Source organism: Pipra filicauda, unplaced genomic scaffold, assembly GCF_003945595.2.
Source record: "Pipra filicauda isolate LSUMZ 115617 unplaced genomic scaffold, ASM394559v2 scaffold38_size3968069_pilon, whole genome shotgun sequence".
Taxonomy (NCBI): Eukaryota; Metazoa; Chordata; class Aves; order Passeriformes; family Pipridae; genus Pipra; species Pipra filicauda.
In genome coordinates this window covers 486,123-503,673 of record NW_024104520.1, presented here as the reverse complement: position 1 = coordinate 503,673, position 17,551 = coordinate 486,123, and the positions used below count along the sequence as shown (strand labels likewise).

The following is a 17,551-nucleotide window of genomic DNA, read 5'->3' as shown; positions in this document are numbered from 1 at the left end:
GACAGCATGGAGTCCAGCCTTCCTTACCCTCACAAAAATGTATTTCCCTTCTAAAATAAAGAGTGATTCTCCTGTCCCCTCAAAGTGAATTGCTATGTTAGTGTCAAACCACCCACAGGAAAGATGATGAATTTTGGGTCATGAACAAATATAATCTGGAACAATCACACAAAACACAAAGATTCAGTCTATAAATACTGACAGAAAGAGATGTCCTTCTGACTTGAAGACACAAGATGCTTGCAGAGCAGGAGGAGACACTATGCCAGCATCTGGCATACAGCAGCAACAGCTTCAAGTCTCCACAAAGGAAGTCCTGCACCATAGTGCTTTACTTACAACTAACACCCTTGTTTTACAAGCTTCAAATATTACCGTTTAATATCTCCCAACCTATAACTCTCCATTTTACTAGGACTGGCTGTAGACACAAGTGGTTTTCATCTCCCTTACACCTTCTGCTAGTAGCTACTGCTACTTACCTTGACACAAGCCATGAAAGACAGATGGACAGATCTTATTTCCTTACTTAACTATGATATACCTGCCATCAAGTCCTGGTACTAAAGAATGGGAACAGTTTTGGACTCCACAATTTCAATCACATTTGCTTCAACTAAGGAATAGCTTTATATCCTCTCTATATCTACAGATATAGATTTCTATATCTATTGTAGTCCCAACAGTTTAAATTTGGTGATGTTAGTGAATGCTTCTTTAATGAGAATGAAATGGAGTAGTAGGACAGAGTATGGAAGAAAGAATCTGACTAGCTGTCACCATTTTCTTCTCCTTTTTAGAACAGGAACTGCAGAAAAAAGATTTGCATTAAAAGTCAGGTACTAGGCAAATGGCAATTTTCTTCATCTAAAATGAAGCCTACTGTCTTCAGGAGAGAACAATGTAAAGAAGGACTGCATTTCTCCAGAGAATATCCTACATAAATACATTGATACAGTCTAAAATTTGAGAGACATGCTCATTAGTGTTTTTGCATATATGACTGGTTAATTAAAAGCCAGTGAAGTTGCCCAGTGGCACAGACATACAATTCAAACGGTGGCTTGACTAAAGCTGCTTTTCTTTGACATCTTCATTTGGAGCACTGTGCAAATGCACTAGAAAAACCTTTTCTGAATTTAATAATTCAATGAAAATAGGACATAAAATTGAATTACAACAGAGTTACTATCTGAAATTAAATGTTTTACTTCACAAAAAATCAAAGTTTGCAGGAATGTTTATTTCCTCTCTCAGATGCAAGCTCTGCTCATCTCTCAGTCCATGTGAATACATGGCACCACACACAGTGTGGCAGGTGCTCTAGGATACCATGAAAATGACTACTTAGTCTTCACACCAACCTTGTGAGGCAGGAGAGTGCAAGTCCTATTTTAAACAAAGTCAGGCAGACGTAAGAGAGAGGTCTGAGATGCATTAAATAAGTCTCTTGGAGTCATGCCCACGCTCTGTGTACTCCCTGGGATCTGTGCAGGCTCCCTGCACCCAAACCCCAATCACAAGATGGTGTGCAGAGATCAGCGACTGTCCTCCAGTGTGTCTTCATGTCAGAGTCCCCTTCCATCCTACACCATAGACTGCTCTTTCCAGTGTGGCATAAAGCAATTCCTACCCCATCCCACCCAACTTAGTCAGTTTAATACTATTAGTAAAAGCCAGAATGTCACTTTTAATAATCTATATAACAGATTACTTTGCTACTTTAAAGCAAAGTAAAGTCAAATGTGCATTAGAGAGCAAACTGAAGCCTCCAGGTTTTTCCCAACATAGAAGTTAAAGACCTAATATTTTCTCATCTTCAAATCAATTTCATGTTGCTACAGTACCGAAGAGAAGGGAGAAGTTTATTAGGGTGAAAATCCATTTTTGCCATTAGAGACACCTAAGCATGAAATATTGCTCAAACATAGGAAGCAACACAGTGTCTCTCACGGTCTACAGCCTGCTTGAAAAGAGAGGTGCTAAGGGAGAAGCTCAGGCACGGCAGGCAGCTACAGCCTGCGTTGTACGATGTGAACTCCTCACCTCCACCTCACAGCCTTCAAATTTTGAGACTTTTTATAAACAAGACCCCAATTACCAAACAACTTTAACCTTTTCAAAAGTAATTTTGCTTCAGGTGAAGTAAGTCTTCTCCTGCACAGTGCGTAGGGCAGACATGAATCACAACGTACAGCATCCACAACAGGAAGCCTTTATGAACAGGGGTTTCTGACAGCGATGCAAGTCCCAGGGAACTGGCTGTATTTTGCCCCCCTGGGAGAGGGAAGCATGCTGATAGTGCACACGGGGCACTAACAGCCCTTCAGTTTATTCAAGTATGTTGCATCACTACATTGGTATAAACTTTCTATTAAATCTTTACTCATGCTGTCCAGATACTTTTTGGTATTAAGAAAACTCAAAGATACTAATCATCTTTGAAAGCACCCATCTAACATTAGAAATATCATTATTTTCATTCTCGTATCTACTTCTTGGTGCTCCAGCACCAAAATTTTGCATTTATTTTTCAGAGATACGGATTTATACACATAATAGAGGGCTGCAGGTGGTCTTGGAAAGCTGGAAAATCACTTCTATAGGATGAGAAGATTGCCTGCCATGGATTTCTATTTACTTTTGTTGTAGTGCAAAAACAAAAGACTACGGATAGATCCTACGAGATCTATCCATTTCAAGAGCTGTTTGTCAATGCACAACCTTCACTTCTCAGTTTCCTTCAACACACAAAGATGTCCATCTCCTGTTTTTTATCAATTTCTTAAAAGAAGTTCTTTACTGGTACTCTTCCGATCTGTTACTTCAAACCCTCATACACAACAGCAGGCAATTAATTACCTTTTGTCACTCTTGAAGAATCAAGGTAACCAAGTTTTTTGAAGATAACACTTCAGTACTCACCAGCAGTTTAAAAGGTTACACGTTGGGAACTAAGACCAAGACAAAAATCCTTATGCCTACTGTTTTAATGTAGAATTGAACTATCACAGGACTAGTGCATGCACATCCATGTGGCCTAGTATAAAAATGCATGTAGCAGAATTAGAAAAGACAAACACAGATAAAAATGCTTCTGCAGAAGAGACACCGAATGTAGTAGGATTCTCAAGCTTGGAAAAGAAGTGGCAGGGAGGAGGGAAGGATGTCACAGAAATCTGTAAAATCACAAATGATGGGAAGAAGGCAAGGATGGAAAGGAAATCATCATTCACTGTTATTCACTGCTTCCTAAAACAGAAATGCAATAGGAATCTAATGAAATTATTGGAGACCAATTTTATAACAAAGGGAAATACTCTTTCATATAATACATAATTCAATTATGCAGTTCATGGACACAGGATGTTGTGGACGCCAGAAATATAAAAGAGAAAAAAATGATTAAACAAATTCATGTTAGAAAAGTCTGTCAAGGGCAATTAAAGAAAATAACATGAATGACATACCAAGTCTGAAAGTCCCGAAAACTACTGATTGCTGAAAGTGAAAAAGATACAACAGGGGGAGGACCACTTTATGCTAGCCATGCTTTTTGTTTTAGTGAACATGTAAACTTCTGCTACTGACCACTACAAGGGGCGATCCATAAAGAACTACAAGAGCCTAAGGTCTGCTGGAAAGGGCCATTTGGTGATGTACAATACGGAACTGTAACCTCTGTAACTCTTGTAAAAGCTCAGGTGTCCAGTTAGTATATCAGTGAAAAGTGGGATTAACAACATTATTGAAAGACTTTGATAAAAGTTACCACAGCATTTATACTGGGTCAGATTAAAAAGCCACATCTGATATAAGAACTCTCAAACCAATATATCCAAGCTTCCTCTAAGGGATTTATATATATATATATATATATATATATTCCTAGAAGGAAAATACACAATATATGTGTTCTCATAAATAGAAAGGTACACAGTTTCCTACCCTGAGATACAGAAAAACCTCATATGACAACAGCAATGCAGGAGTTATGGGACTGAATATTATTATCTCTACACATTTGTCACCTTCAATTTTATAGTAACATGTATCCAAAAGGAAGAGTTTACTACTTTTAAACCAAATTGTACAGAGCCATTTAACAGATACAAATTTATTTATAGGCAAATACAACTGGTCTTAAATATCCTTATGAATAAGGAAAGGGGAACATAAACTACTGCAAAGAGTAGTAACTAACAGCAGATCTCATCTAGTGATTACTGCAGAGACAACTGCTGTGGAGAGGTAATTAACCGCTTAGACTACAAGCTTTTACACATGACAATTACTATAGTTCAAAAAACTCTTATATCAGTAAATGTTTACAGTCTTGCTCTCCTTATATTATTTGCAGAAAATTTCGGAAATAGTAGAGATGACAGCAACATCCTGTACATGAGATGCTACTCAGAAATTCAGTTTATGCACTGGTAACAAATTCTCAGTTAATCCTGTCACCTTCTGAAAACAGATTCAGGCCAGAAAAAAAGACTGTGGCCAGCAAAACACACAATCTTGACACAGCATCTGTAAAATGAGAATCCAAAAGAAAAGTAACCAAGTCAAAATAACCTGATCTGGTGGCCTTTACACTGACCCTTTTGCAGTAATGCTACCAGGAGAAAACAAAGAGTTTTCTCTCTCTTCTAAACTTTGACCACCACCTTATCCATTAGCAAATCATAAAATCCCAAAGCACATTCCACCAAAAGATCTTTAGCATATTACCACATGAGATAGTTGATCTGTTCATTATTGCAGAATTCAAGCTGCAAGGTTCATTCCTTTCAAAAATTTACTTTTAAAACATGAAAGAAATCAAATACTACTGTTGTCAATTTACACTTTTTTTCAGTATTTTTGACAGAAATTTTTACAATTTCATGTGTTGTGATATCTGGTACTTTTTAAAATCCCAACTCCTGGAATCATAAGAAAATTGCAGCTTGTCCATTAAAAAAAACTAAACAAACAAACCACCCAAAAAACCTCTCATTACAACCCATGGAATCTCCAGTGTCTCCCTCTCAATTTTTTAAAAAAAAAAAGCTGAAAAAATAAAGTTAGAATGAAAGCTTAACCCTAAACGATGAACAGTGACTTAAAATTTACTCTTGCTTTTTAATATATATTCTTGTTAGACACCCATTTGGGGGAGGTGTATTTGTTTCAAGAAAAATTTATAACACTATTTTCATTTTTAATTGGTTTATTGGCGTAAACTGAAGCAATTACTCATCTCTACTATAGTTTTTATAAATGTATGATATCTATAAACATTCCTGTGCAATTAAAATGAGTATGTAAAATTAAATGTGTTAATAGTAAAGAAGCAACATCTGAAAACTCCCTTGCCTCCCTTCTACTTCCAGTGTTCCATCTGTCCATCTGCCCTGTCTGCAGGGATGGTCTGCAGATGAAAACAAGTGAGATCTACTGTGAAAATGCTAGATATATTCCCCCTACTCACTATAAAGCTTCTGTTGCACATTTGAATACCTAAAGTACAACCGATAATTATTATTACTAGAGTATTTAAGTGTGGTCTGTAGGGAATGAAACTTTTAAATCATTAGATTTTGTCTGTCTCCCCCCTTTTTTTTTAAATACTGTCGAATAGTTACTGGACTGATGGTAGCAAAATTTGGTAGTAGTGAACCTGAAACGTTGGTTGAACATATAGATAGCATCTCTACCTACTTCATGCAGAGTGACAATCCACCCCTCTGCATCATTTCTAGAAAATCATAACTAAGAGTCTCTACTCAACTGGTTTTATGTGGGACTGCTGAAGCTTGTCTCAGATTAACAACAGTCTCTCTCAAGTCAGAGACACCTATCCACTCAAAAAAGGCAGTTTCCTCTGGGAAGTGTTGAGGACACTAGAGCATGCACCATTATCTTCTGGACCAGCTCCTTGAAACTAAAAACAAAGTGAATGTGGACAGAAGCCACTGGGAGGAACACAGAATGGGGTGTTGTTATTTAACACCAGCCAGAAACCAAGCACCTCGCAGTTTCCATGTCACCCTACTCCCAATTAACTGTGGGATTAGATAATCTCATGAAAGAGGAGTTTCCCATAAAGAAGTACACTAAGTATATTTAAAGTACAGAAATCCGGTTCATAGTTATGGAAGAGAGACTTCACCTATGACATCAAGAGAAATATACAAAATCACCTATGACATGAAATCAAGTGAGATATATAAAATCACCTGTGACATGAAATCAAGAGAAATATAGAACATCAATCTTCTATTACTGAACATACATTAATTTTGATGATGTTGGTGAGCTCTGTGGATCACAAATCTAAAACATCATTTGTTAATTTACTACTGAAATAATGAGCATTCATAAAGATACCTTTACAGTAGTAACTACCAACTGTGCACACTGCAACCTAAGCTGTCAGATACCAGCTGATCTTCCACTAAACAGATAAAATAATTGCATTCAACATCCAGAGCTAAATGACATTGTCAACCAGTGCTATGAAAAAGTAAAACAGAAGTGTTACTTACAGTTAATAGATGCTCCTGTATAGTTCAACATGTATTGATCTGCTACCAGCATCCTTTAAGTTTGCTATATACATGTCCCAACAGCTTCATATTCTCCTTCTGTGCAGCATCTCCAACTCAAACATGGGAAAATACACTGCTATCCTTAAACAGACACTTACTTAATTAGTCTATCCAGGAATGGTACTTTGGATGAGAGGAAAGAAAAGCCCCCCCCATTCAACTGCCAATAGATATAACAGAGGAAACACCACATGTTGACCATATAAATGACTGCATTCTCTAATAAGCCAGGAAGAAATGAGAGCGATGGCTACACAGGAATTACAGCAGCGTGTGCATACAGTGAATTCTCTACTGAATTGATTCCAGCTTAGAAGAGATTGATGTATTTTTCTGACTGACTCTGCTCAAGAGACATGCTTTTGAAACAGTACTTTCAGCCCACAAGCCTTTAGATATCAATCACATCAAGATTTAATCAGTTCAACTTCAGACCAGAATAGCCCCTCATCCTGCAAATCAACCCCTGGAAATATATTTATGTTGTTTTTTTCTCCTCAACTGCCTCTATAAACAAGGAAAGTAAAAGATTAGGAAAATGGAAAGCAAAGATCCACTCTCTGAAGACAAAATTCTTCTTAAGACTGCGAACCTCAGACTCCCTGAAGGTGCATTGCAGGCATGGTAGAAATTGATTTAGTGAAAGGCTTCTATTAGTTGTTCTCATTGCAAAGTCCCTCCCCTTGCTATAATCAATAATTTAAGCAAAGCCAAGAATCATGTCAGCCAAAATGACCAGGGTAACTCGACTGTCTCTTTCTTGCAGAGCAGAAGCAAAATTAAATTAAAGTCTGAATGGGAATGTATTCTAATTTAAAAATTAATTTGGTCAATCTGAATTGTGCTTTTTGGCTTTCACTTTGAGTAGGGGAGGAGGGATGGGCTCCTTTGTTCATCACTAAAAACTTCTCAGGTTCAGAGAAGTGCCCAAAATCCACTTTCAAAAAATAAAAGAAGCCATAGCCTTAGAGTTATGTGCAAACAAGAAATGCTCTCTACAGAGTTAAAGCTCTTATTTGTGTATTATGACAGTCCTGTCTCTCAGTGCCCTGCAATGATCTCTAAGTTAGTAACTGATGCAGTGTTTGATATAAATTGAGCCCTGCAGAATCCCAATTCAAAAGCAACTAAAAACAAAATAATAGGAAAAATGCATTTAGTTAAATTGTGTCACTGTTTAGGACAAAATCGTTTCATTAAGAAACAGTTTCATGAATAGTTCTGAGAAAGACTACTTCAAGGGTTTTGCTTGAAAATCATACTAGGTAATAAATTAGACCAGTGTATCAAATTATGTACATATAAAATAATTAACATAACAAATAACAGTTAAAAACAATCCCTGTAATACAACACCATGTAAAAATGGATTAAATGCCCCAGAGACACTATTAGCAGGGAGCTTTTTAAAAATATATGCTACAGATTTGGGGTTGTAGTTCCACTCTCCCCCCAAGGATTTCTCATCACTGAAGTATCACAGATAAAACCAGTGCGCAAACTGAAAGACACACACCACTAAGCTTTAGCAATCCAGATCTCAGACACTGCAAGAAACCCACTTAATGTCATTACCTTCAGCTCTGTGGCATCCAGATATTGGACATTTATGACCTAATGCTGAGTACCCAGGGGCTCCATACATCTCAAAATGAAGCAATCGAGTCTTAATAGCAAATGTATGTGCTTTCATAGGATTGCTTACAAAAAGGCTTCATGTCCCTTAAGACAGGCCAATACATCCTCCTTCAAGCAAGGACTGAGTTCAGAGCAAGGTCTCTGCAGCATGCCAAGTCCTATCATACATTTCTGGCTCATGGAGATGCTCAGCACTGCTCTGAAAGTACCCACCTTCTCTTGATGCAGCAGCAATGAACCCAAGGCCCACTGCAGCATCATCTATTGCATGTTTTGGTGGTACATGCTATAGGTTTCTATATATTCAATACCATAGCTTGCAACAGCACAGTTGTGAGTCAAGGGACCCACAACCCCAATTCAGCCATGTCATTAATTAAAGCTGATTTCAATTTCAATCAGCTAAAGCTGACTTGTGTGAGAACTCAGCACATGAGGAACAAGTGCACTCACTGAGAGACTGCGGTCTAAAGGAGACGCTAACTCAGGGAGATTAAAAGAAATACCTACAGATGTAAACATATCAGGGCAGGAACTGAAGGAGTTCCTCCACAGCTGCAGTTACTCTCCTTTTGCTTCCCCCTCCAATGAGTCCCTCCTCTCAGCAAGCCCTACAGGTTACACTCCCATCTTCCAACCCATCCTCCCATCCCCACAACTCCCTTGTTCCCCCAACAGCTTTCTCCTCGGCTGAGAACAGCAGGGAGACCAGCTCACCACTGCCGCTTGGCCCAACGCTGGTATCATTGCAGGTGCTCACAGGAACAACTACACGGCCCAAGCTTTGTGTTTCCACTCTGCAGAGTGCAAAGAGGCAGGAATCACTTCTGTGCAGGAAACTGCTCGAACTTTACCAGCCATCCCCAGCTTATACACCTAGATGAATTGCTGCAAGATCCTCCAAAAACTTGGGGGCCACTGTTAAGACTAGAGACTGATTCTGCTGAGTGGTAATGCTGTTCCTCTACCACACCTCCTGCAGCTGAGATACAGAAGCCCAGAAGATGACAAACCAGCACCCAAACAGGCTGCAAAGAGCTTTGGAGCACACAGAACCAACCTGGAAAAATATACCTTCATTCTCAGCTTGCCTTAACGAACAGGGGCCTGCACATAAAGAGTCCTCCCAAAGGTAACAGTGTTTTTTCCTTCCCTTCCACAGAGATTTCTATATCCATTTCAAAGCATCAATCAGGTGGATTGAAGTTTGGCCTGACTTCTATGCAGCATTCAGAAGTGCTGAGGCAGAGGTTTACTGGATCGATTTTGGTCATAATTTGTTATTACTTGAACAGCTTTATGAAATGGGAGCTTTTTTTTTTTTAGAAGAGGTGGTTAGTCTGATATCAGCTTATGGTATCTTTTCTTCTGTGCAACTTCCTGTCTTGCCATCCTTCTGAAATGAGGATCTTGACTTTTTCCCATTACTTTCTCTGGGTTTTTTTCTATGATTTGTTTTCTCTTCCTCTTTGCTTCATCCCGTGTCTGACAATCCTAGGCACAGAAGAGCTTTTTCAGCAAGGTGCATTCAACCTCAGAGAGGACATGCAGGATCCAAAATTACACGTCCACCCCTAAACTACAAAAGCTTGAAAAGTTTCCAAAAATAGTTTGTCAAGTTAAGTACCTGACATGATTAAGCTATTCACCACTTCTGAAACTTGAGTTTGCCCTACAGATGCTCAGAAGAGTTTTCCACTTTGCTACAGCACACAAAAAGCATGCTCTTATATTTCTTAACATTACACATCAATGTAAACTACATTATGGTGTTAAGAGGAAACTTGCAGTGCTCTGAACATCTTGTGAACTACTCTACAACTTCCACTCAGGCAGTAGTATGATGCTGGCATTCACTTCCCCGTGTAGTCTTGCCACCACCTCTATTCCCCTCTTTCCCCTGTCAGTATTCCACATGTTCTGGGAGAAAGCCCTGCATGCATTTGTTTACCCCACAACTACACATTTTACTAAGCAGAAAATATTAATGTATAGCAAAGTTCAAAATCGTAGTACTGCATTTATATAAAGCAGCGCTAAGATTTTTTCTGGATTAGGAATTATGTGCTTTATTCATCTAGCACAGAAAGTGTCCCTGAAAAGACAAACATCAAACATGAAATGAAGTATTGAGGGAAAATAACCCAGCTTGTTAGACTCCCATCAAGTGGCCAGAAGCTCAGCTGGAATAAGGTCAAAATCAGTGAAGCTATGTCAGTCAGGACAGGGCCACATTTGACACTATTTGTAGCCAAAGCACTCAGCTAGCCACAGAAATGCTTTAGTAGCCAAAGCAAAGCCACCATAAGGCAACTGTCTTCGAACTCTATCTCCCCCAGTCCCGGAGCACCCTGGGAGAGATATCACGCTAGGAGAGAGCTCTGTTTACAAAGAATATGACAAACCATCCTAGACCCTTTAGGCACAATATAGCAGAGGTTAAACATAAAGTTATTTTTAAAACAAAGGCAGACACAGAAGACAAACAGATTTAGTTTCTGCACTGCAGGGCAGATGCTTCAGACTCTGTCCAGCCGGTTAATTCATCTGTGAGTGTTACTTAATGTACATCCTCCTCAGCCTGCGGTTGCTTCTTCAGAATTCAAGTCCTAGTTCTTGCCTCCTATCTGTTGTCTGTCTTGGTCACCATCAGACACCTCAAGGGACATCAGGAGGGCAGTTGATTCAAGCCCTCTCTAGGGAGGAAAATTAATGGCTCTGATGAACTGAGGAATTGTTCTTTATCTTTGTTAGACAGTTAAGTATGAAACTGCAACCATGACCATACAACACATCCTGGAAAGCCTCTTCCATAGTCCCAAATTCTGGTAATTCCAAACAAAGTTTGGGAGAGGATGCTAATCACCAGTGTTTAAAACATCTATCCTTCCATTTCTGAATTTAAGCATATTAATTCACTTTTAAATACTTATTTTTATTAACTATCCCAATTCAAAAGGGATAGTGGCTGACCATCACTCCTTATTGTGGAATTTTTGGATTTGAATTCAGAGCACTTATCCAAGCATCCAAGATATGGATTTAGGTGGCTCCACTGAGAATCACAGAGTAAACCCAACCTGACTGCCCAAACACAGCGAGCAGCTTCCCTGTGTAACCGATATTGGCAGAGTGCACTCAAGAGAATCACCTTTCAAGGTCAATTTGCTATCAAGTTCAATTTATTTTATGGGCTTCTAAGAGCGGACCCTGATACTGTGAACACCAGGTAACCGTGCTGCCTTCTAGGTTTTATTTCTTTTTAACTGGCTTACATTTTCTTCCCTAAAATCCTCTCATAGAGGTAGCTAAGTAAAAGACAGTTAGTTACTCCACATACAGAATGTTACCTACATAAACACTGGGGATATACAGCAATAGTCACCCTTCCTAGCAGTCAGCAAATGGTGAAGTCTGAGACTATAAAACATGCATTCTTCTTCAGATGTGGTTATCAGTAATATGAAAGATTAAAAGAAATACCAGCTCAATATTAAAAGTTGCCAGGCCTTTAGGATGCATAGCAAGTGTGAACTAGAGCCTCTTATTCGCAAAAGTCTGAAAATTGGGGGTTTACCTAGAACCCCAAAATTGTATAGGTGATGTGTTTTCTCTAGTATTACAGGACTTGTGTTAATCCACAGTGTAATTGAATGTATTTATGCTACCATAAATCTTTTTCCCCACTCAGGAACACGGAAAACTTGTTCTGTAGCAAATAACATACTTGTTGTCTATATCAGATACGTACTGCAAAGAAGAGTGCTTTTAAGAGGACATCCATTTTAATTTCGTCAAAGACACTGGTTAAAATCAGAGGCAGAATTGACCATTGGTATAAATCTTTCCGACTACTTCATGATTTGCTGTAATTTTTATTGTATTAGAGGGCCATTCTACCCAGATGTACTGTTATTTCAGAATACCGGGTTCTATTTACAAGAACAACACTCCTGATCCCCAAGGGCCAGTCTCATGGCTGTCATTTCTGCACTAGATTGAACTTATTTATTCATAACCAGCTATAAAGCTGCCCTGCTGGATTTGCTCAAAGAGTAGCAGCAGACAGGCATTTGGTATACAGCAGTTGCATACAGCAGCAGCACCCCTGAAAAAGAGAACAATTCTGGTTTTGAACTCCCTCTGATTTCAACCAGGGAGAAGCAAGGCATTCTGTAAGCCAAAGGCTGAGGGGCTGGGGAGCCAGAGGAGGCTGCTGCCCCTGCACAGTCTTCCACAGCTCTGAAGTGAGGAGGGAGGGTGTAAGACTGCCAGTTCCAAGTACAAGCTCAAAGAAGGGGTTTTACTTTAAAAAATATACAAGGCACCAAAAATATCCACCCTTTGGATATTTCAAAAGGGCCTTCAGTGCTTTTAATGCCTTGAGAGAGAATGCAAGGGAGAAGACACTACACACAGTTTCTCAGGAGGTCAAAAACCGCACTTTTACTGGCATAAGTTTAAAGGGTAACATTAACCAAAATAAAGCATTCCACAAAACATTGACTTAGCACATGCTAACGCAAAGAACTTAGCAAAATCCAACCCATCCAGCTCTAAGTTTCCCAAAATATCAAGAAAGGAGACTAACAGAAGAAGAAGTAAAGAAAGAGAGAGAAAAGATTTATAGCTACCACCCAGAGTCTCATGCAATTCCAGCTTCCACGTGACCAGATGGTAGGGTCTGAACACATGGAGACCACGTCTTTGGTTTTATTTGCTCTGGCTCCCCTGTGGCCACCCCTCCATGTGGGACTTCTGGTCCACTGGCCACTCTGGAGGCTCTGGGATGGGGTGAGGGGCAGTGCTTCTAGTGTGCCAGCCATTCCGGGGCTGGGTTAGGGGCTCTAGGGTGTGGTGTGGGGCAGTGCTCTTGGTGTCCAGTGGCTGACAGCTGCTCCAGGGCTGCCCAAGGAGGCTCCAAGGGGCTGGGGTATGGTACGGGATAAGGTACTACCTCACCTTTGTGAAATTCGACCTGTTCCTTCCCTTCCCCCCCCACCCCCCAACTTGAGTTGGTCCAAGTCAATAATTAATATAATAATACAGTGTCTCGCCTGAGAAACCAGCCTGTTCTATCATGTCCAAAAGCCATCCTGGCATCCACAGCAGCTCCTCGTTTGATTTCTTAGCTCTCTTCTGTTGTATCAATTGATAGTCTATTTTGGAAAGAAACTATAAACACTTACTGAAACAATTTTATCAGTGTGGAGGTAAATTGAAGATAGCAAATAAGCCCAAGGCACAGATGTCTGTAAATTGCAAGTTGCAACAGCTGGATGTTTTAAGAGTCCAAGAGTCCACGATCCAATCCACTATGGCAGGTCCTGTGTCATACTCAGTGCTCTCTGATAGCGACCACGGAGATGAGAAAGAAACACCTCTACCAGTTTGATTTTCAAAGGCAATTTTGAGGTTTTCTAGGGCTTGCTGTTTATTTTTAACTCTGCTTTTTTCATAGAAACGGAACTCAGATATCTGGACATCTGCTTTTCTGTAACCGTCTGCTTATAATACATTTGTTGCTAATATGGTGAATGAAGTGGAGAATTTTAAAAAGCCCTTTATTATTTCTGCTTTAGAAGAGTGGTGAGCTCTGAAAACTTTGTTAATTGACATTTTTTAATTTTTTTTTTCAAGACAAGGAAATCCCCCATACTCATCAGGGGAAAGTTCCCCTTTATTTCCATACTGCAAACAAAACACATCTCAGGTAACACTTCGTTATTTGACTAAGTAAACATGCCAACATTTCAAAACAGCTCAAAAAATTCCCCTTCCTGAGCGCTGAATGAGCTCCTACACCATACAGTGGCAATATAGATGTGGGAAGAAAATTTTAAACACATTATTTAAAAAAAGAAACTGCTAGCTCTTAGCATCTTAGGACATACCCTTAATTAGATTATTTGGAATTATTCTAATTTAGTTTTTAGTGAAAATAAATTTTCTACCCGTAGTTTCTCATTGTCAAACCAGAGGAAAGTACAAAGACAGAAGGTGCTAACAAGCTCCGAGTTAAAGATACCTAAATACCTCTTACTGACAGTTTCTCCAGAAAATGCTATTAGTGATGTCACACATACTACATCAAGTATCCCAAGAAATAATCATAACTCAAACAGCAACCTTAGTAAACTGAAAACTTTTTCATTTTGCACAATTTCATAAAAATTTTCTCTCTTAACAGGAAAGGTCTGTTACATATCAAAAAGAAGACCAGAAGATCCATAATATGTCACATAGTGGGGATTTCCGGGTTTGATTTTTAAGAAATGCTACACGTTAAAATAAAAATCCCTATTGTCTTAATCATGCATGACTGACATGTAATGCACCTGTGAATCTGGACCATAGTGGCCTTCAAACAGCATATAATCTCTGAAATCATTTAAAATACAAACCATATATGATGAACTTCTCTAGCCCATGGCACCCTTAAGAATTGGATTGCCTCTCCTCATTCTGACAAAGTTGTACCTTTATATACTGGCCAAAATTTGAAAAAATGTGACAAAGTCCATTAACTAGAGTAAACGAGATCTCTAAGTTTTAAAAGTATGTTGTAAAGATGTATTGCAAAGCACAACAGAGCCAAGGCAGTAGTCATCATTACTGATTAAATAAGCCCAGGTATCAAAATTATGAAATGCCACGGCTTCACCTTTTGAGTTACTGTATGGAACTGCTGCAAATGGAAAACAAAACACAGAAATTAAATGCCTCAAGGTGTGGAAGGACTTTTTTTTTAAAAAAAAAGCATCAGCAAATGACTGGGGTGGAGTGGGCACACTCACAAAGTTGTGCATTAGAAAAGTAAAAATCTTTGCTCAACCTAAAAATCACTGCTCAGAGAAGTTTGTTTGCTGTGTTTAGGCACTTTATCATCTTCAGACAACCATGTACCTCTCACAACACGTACCCATTGTTCAGTGAAAAGCAATTATTTATAAACTAGCATATTTTTAGGATCCTGTCTATAGCACTCGCTGGGGCCTTTCTTAAAGCCTCTCCAATCGAGCAGGAGGCTGCCAAGCATTCTCAAGCAGACAAGGAGCTGCATGCAAGGCCAGCACTGGTATTTTGATGCAATCACTTCCCCACTGATATTGCTAAGCCATCTCTCTCCCAGCTGAGAAAAGTTAAGCAATGTGTTTTTAAAACAGTGGCTGTGAGGAGCCTTTGTTTGCATACCTGTTTCATCAGGTGAGCTTGGTGAGGCACTGTCCTGGGACAAGGTAGTCCAGCTGGAGTCCTCATCACTTGGGGCCAGGTTTTGAATCCTATGGAGGGCACAATCTGTTTTGGCCCCAGTTTTTGGGTGATCCTTCTTAGTCTCAGGGCTTGATGACACTGTGGCAACCTGGCCATCCTCTGGGCTTGGCAGCTTGTTTTGTTTCCGGGGCAGGACTTCCCCATTGACAATAACAGTAGAAGCCTGGCTGTTGCTTTGTGCAGACTTATCCTCCATCGCAACAAAACCCTGCTCAAGCTCTCTAGCTGATGTCTCTAGATCCGCATAGTAATTCAGGAAGCTCTTGGTCCTCCTTGGCTGCAAAGGTAATATTTCACAGCCAGAGGAATCCTGTGGGATCGGCTCTTTGCCTTCAAACTTCTCAGAAGTTACACTTACGCCTGCAGTGGTACTGAGGTTTTTGTTGGGATCCTGCTGTCCCTGCTCTGCAGCTTTCCTGAGCTGGTTTTCTCCATTCTTCACCAGCTTTATATTGGCAGAGCTGTTCCCCAGAAGGGGCTGAGCTGCTGGATCGGAAAGACCCATGGCTGTCTGAATGTTAGTCAGTGCATATTTTTTCCTGCATTTCGGAGGAGTGCTGTTCTTGGTCTCTGTGTGCCTAATTTCTGCATTCAGGAGTTCGTTATGAGAGGAGCGCAGGTTGAGGGTGTTCGGCGGGGTGGCGGGGCTGTTGCGGTTCACAACGTCCGTCGTGCTGCCGCTTGCCATAAACACTGCCAACGTGTCCACACCAGAATCGACTGGAAAAGCAAAAGAAACAGTCATGAAACACATTCATTATATACACTATTTTGCTAGGGCTTCTGGTAAAGGGATGTAGCACTTTACGTAACTGTTTTACAGGAAGAAAATTACCACGACCTAAGTGGGTAAGAGAATAGACAAAAGCTTAGCTTATTTAATAAGGAAAAACAGAGGCAGAAAAAATTACAGAGAGATCATCAGGACCACGAAGCTGAGAGAAAGCAGAAAGCTTGACCCTATACAAGACAGTTTTAGGGCAGATTTTACATGTCTGATTCTGTTGCAGGCAGGCTCTGGGACAGCAGAGGTGCCCTTTGCCTTCCAGGCAAATGCCTGGAATTCCAGATATCATCCATACCATAATTTCATTTTAGTATTTCACCTCTACCTCTGATGAGAAGAGAAAGAACTCAAGTGCTCATCATTAGGAAGCAGAAAATTTGAGAAATTTTAAGCAGACTGAAGACAGATGCTGCTCCTTTTTCATCTTAGAGTAGTACTGTTACGGTTAAGCTTGACTGGCTGGTCAGTTGTTGACTCTTAAAACCTGCATTTTCTCTGCTATTTGTCTGTCTTTCTCTCCCCTACTTCCCCTGCCCTTTTTTTTTTTTTTTGAGGAGGAGGAGGAAGGAAGTAAAGGGTCAGGGCATACGAGTAGAAGATTGGTGTATTTGATTTCTAGATCGAGGGGGTGAGGGGGGCAAAATATCCTTCTGCAATTTGATCAACTTTAAAAAAAAGAGCTGCTCCAGAGATGGCTCACCATTTCTACAGCTCACAAAGTTCAAGCTTAAGGATAAAGCATCCATCCTAGGGCAAAGTACATGAACTCCACCATTAAATAATACCATTCTTTTGTCTACCTGTAGACAAGTTTCTGATTTTTGATAGGTAGGGGCATAGATCACATTATGAAAAAACAATAAGTTTATTCAGGGAACAGATTTTTAGACTATTAAAAATGATCAAAATACATACATTTTTTTAAATTATAATTTGTTCTTGTACTGTCTATTTCTAGCTTCCACTAATCTGCACGAGTACTCCCTGAACATCTCAATTTAAATACTGTAGCAATCACTGTTGTTTGATTTCTGGCAACCAAATTAGAGGCCAATTAATAAATCACTCCTATCTGTCACAACATGAAACACTCTTTCTGTTGTTCCTAATTCTCAGATATCACTGACTGCTTATGTTGCACATAAAAACATATCTGGGGCTTATCCAGGAAGGAAAAGCTGTAATTTGAGCTAGTCAGATCATTCCAGCTGAGTTGTGCTGCATCTTTGTATATTTGATACATGACAGAACCAAC

At 39.7% G+C, this 17,551-nt stretch overlaps 1 protein-coding gene across 13 annotated transcripts in view; it reads right to left on the bottom strand.

Moving 5' to 3' along the window:
* The window catches only part of APBB2 (amyloid beta precursor protein binding family B member 2), a 179,423-nt gene that overhangs the window by 78,469 nt on the left and 83,403 nt on the right, over positions 1-17,551 (bottom strand). For all 13 annotated transcript variants that reach the window (XM_027731626.2, XM_027731624.2, XM_027731628.2 and 10 more), the window contains one exon: positions 15,429-16,229. In XM_027731626.2, the coding sequence (XP_027587427.1) occupies positions 15,429-16,229 (801 nt within the window). The remainder of the gene's footprint in view (positions 1-15,428; positions 16,230-17,551) is intronic.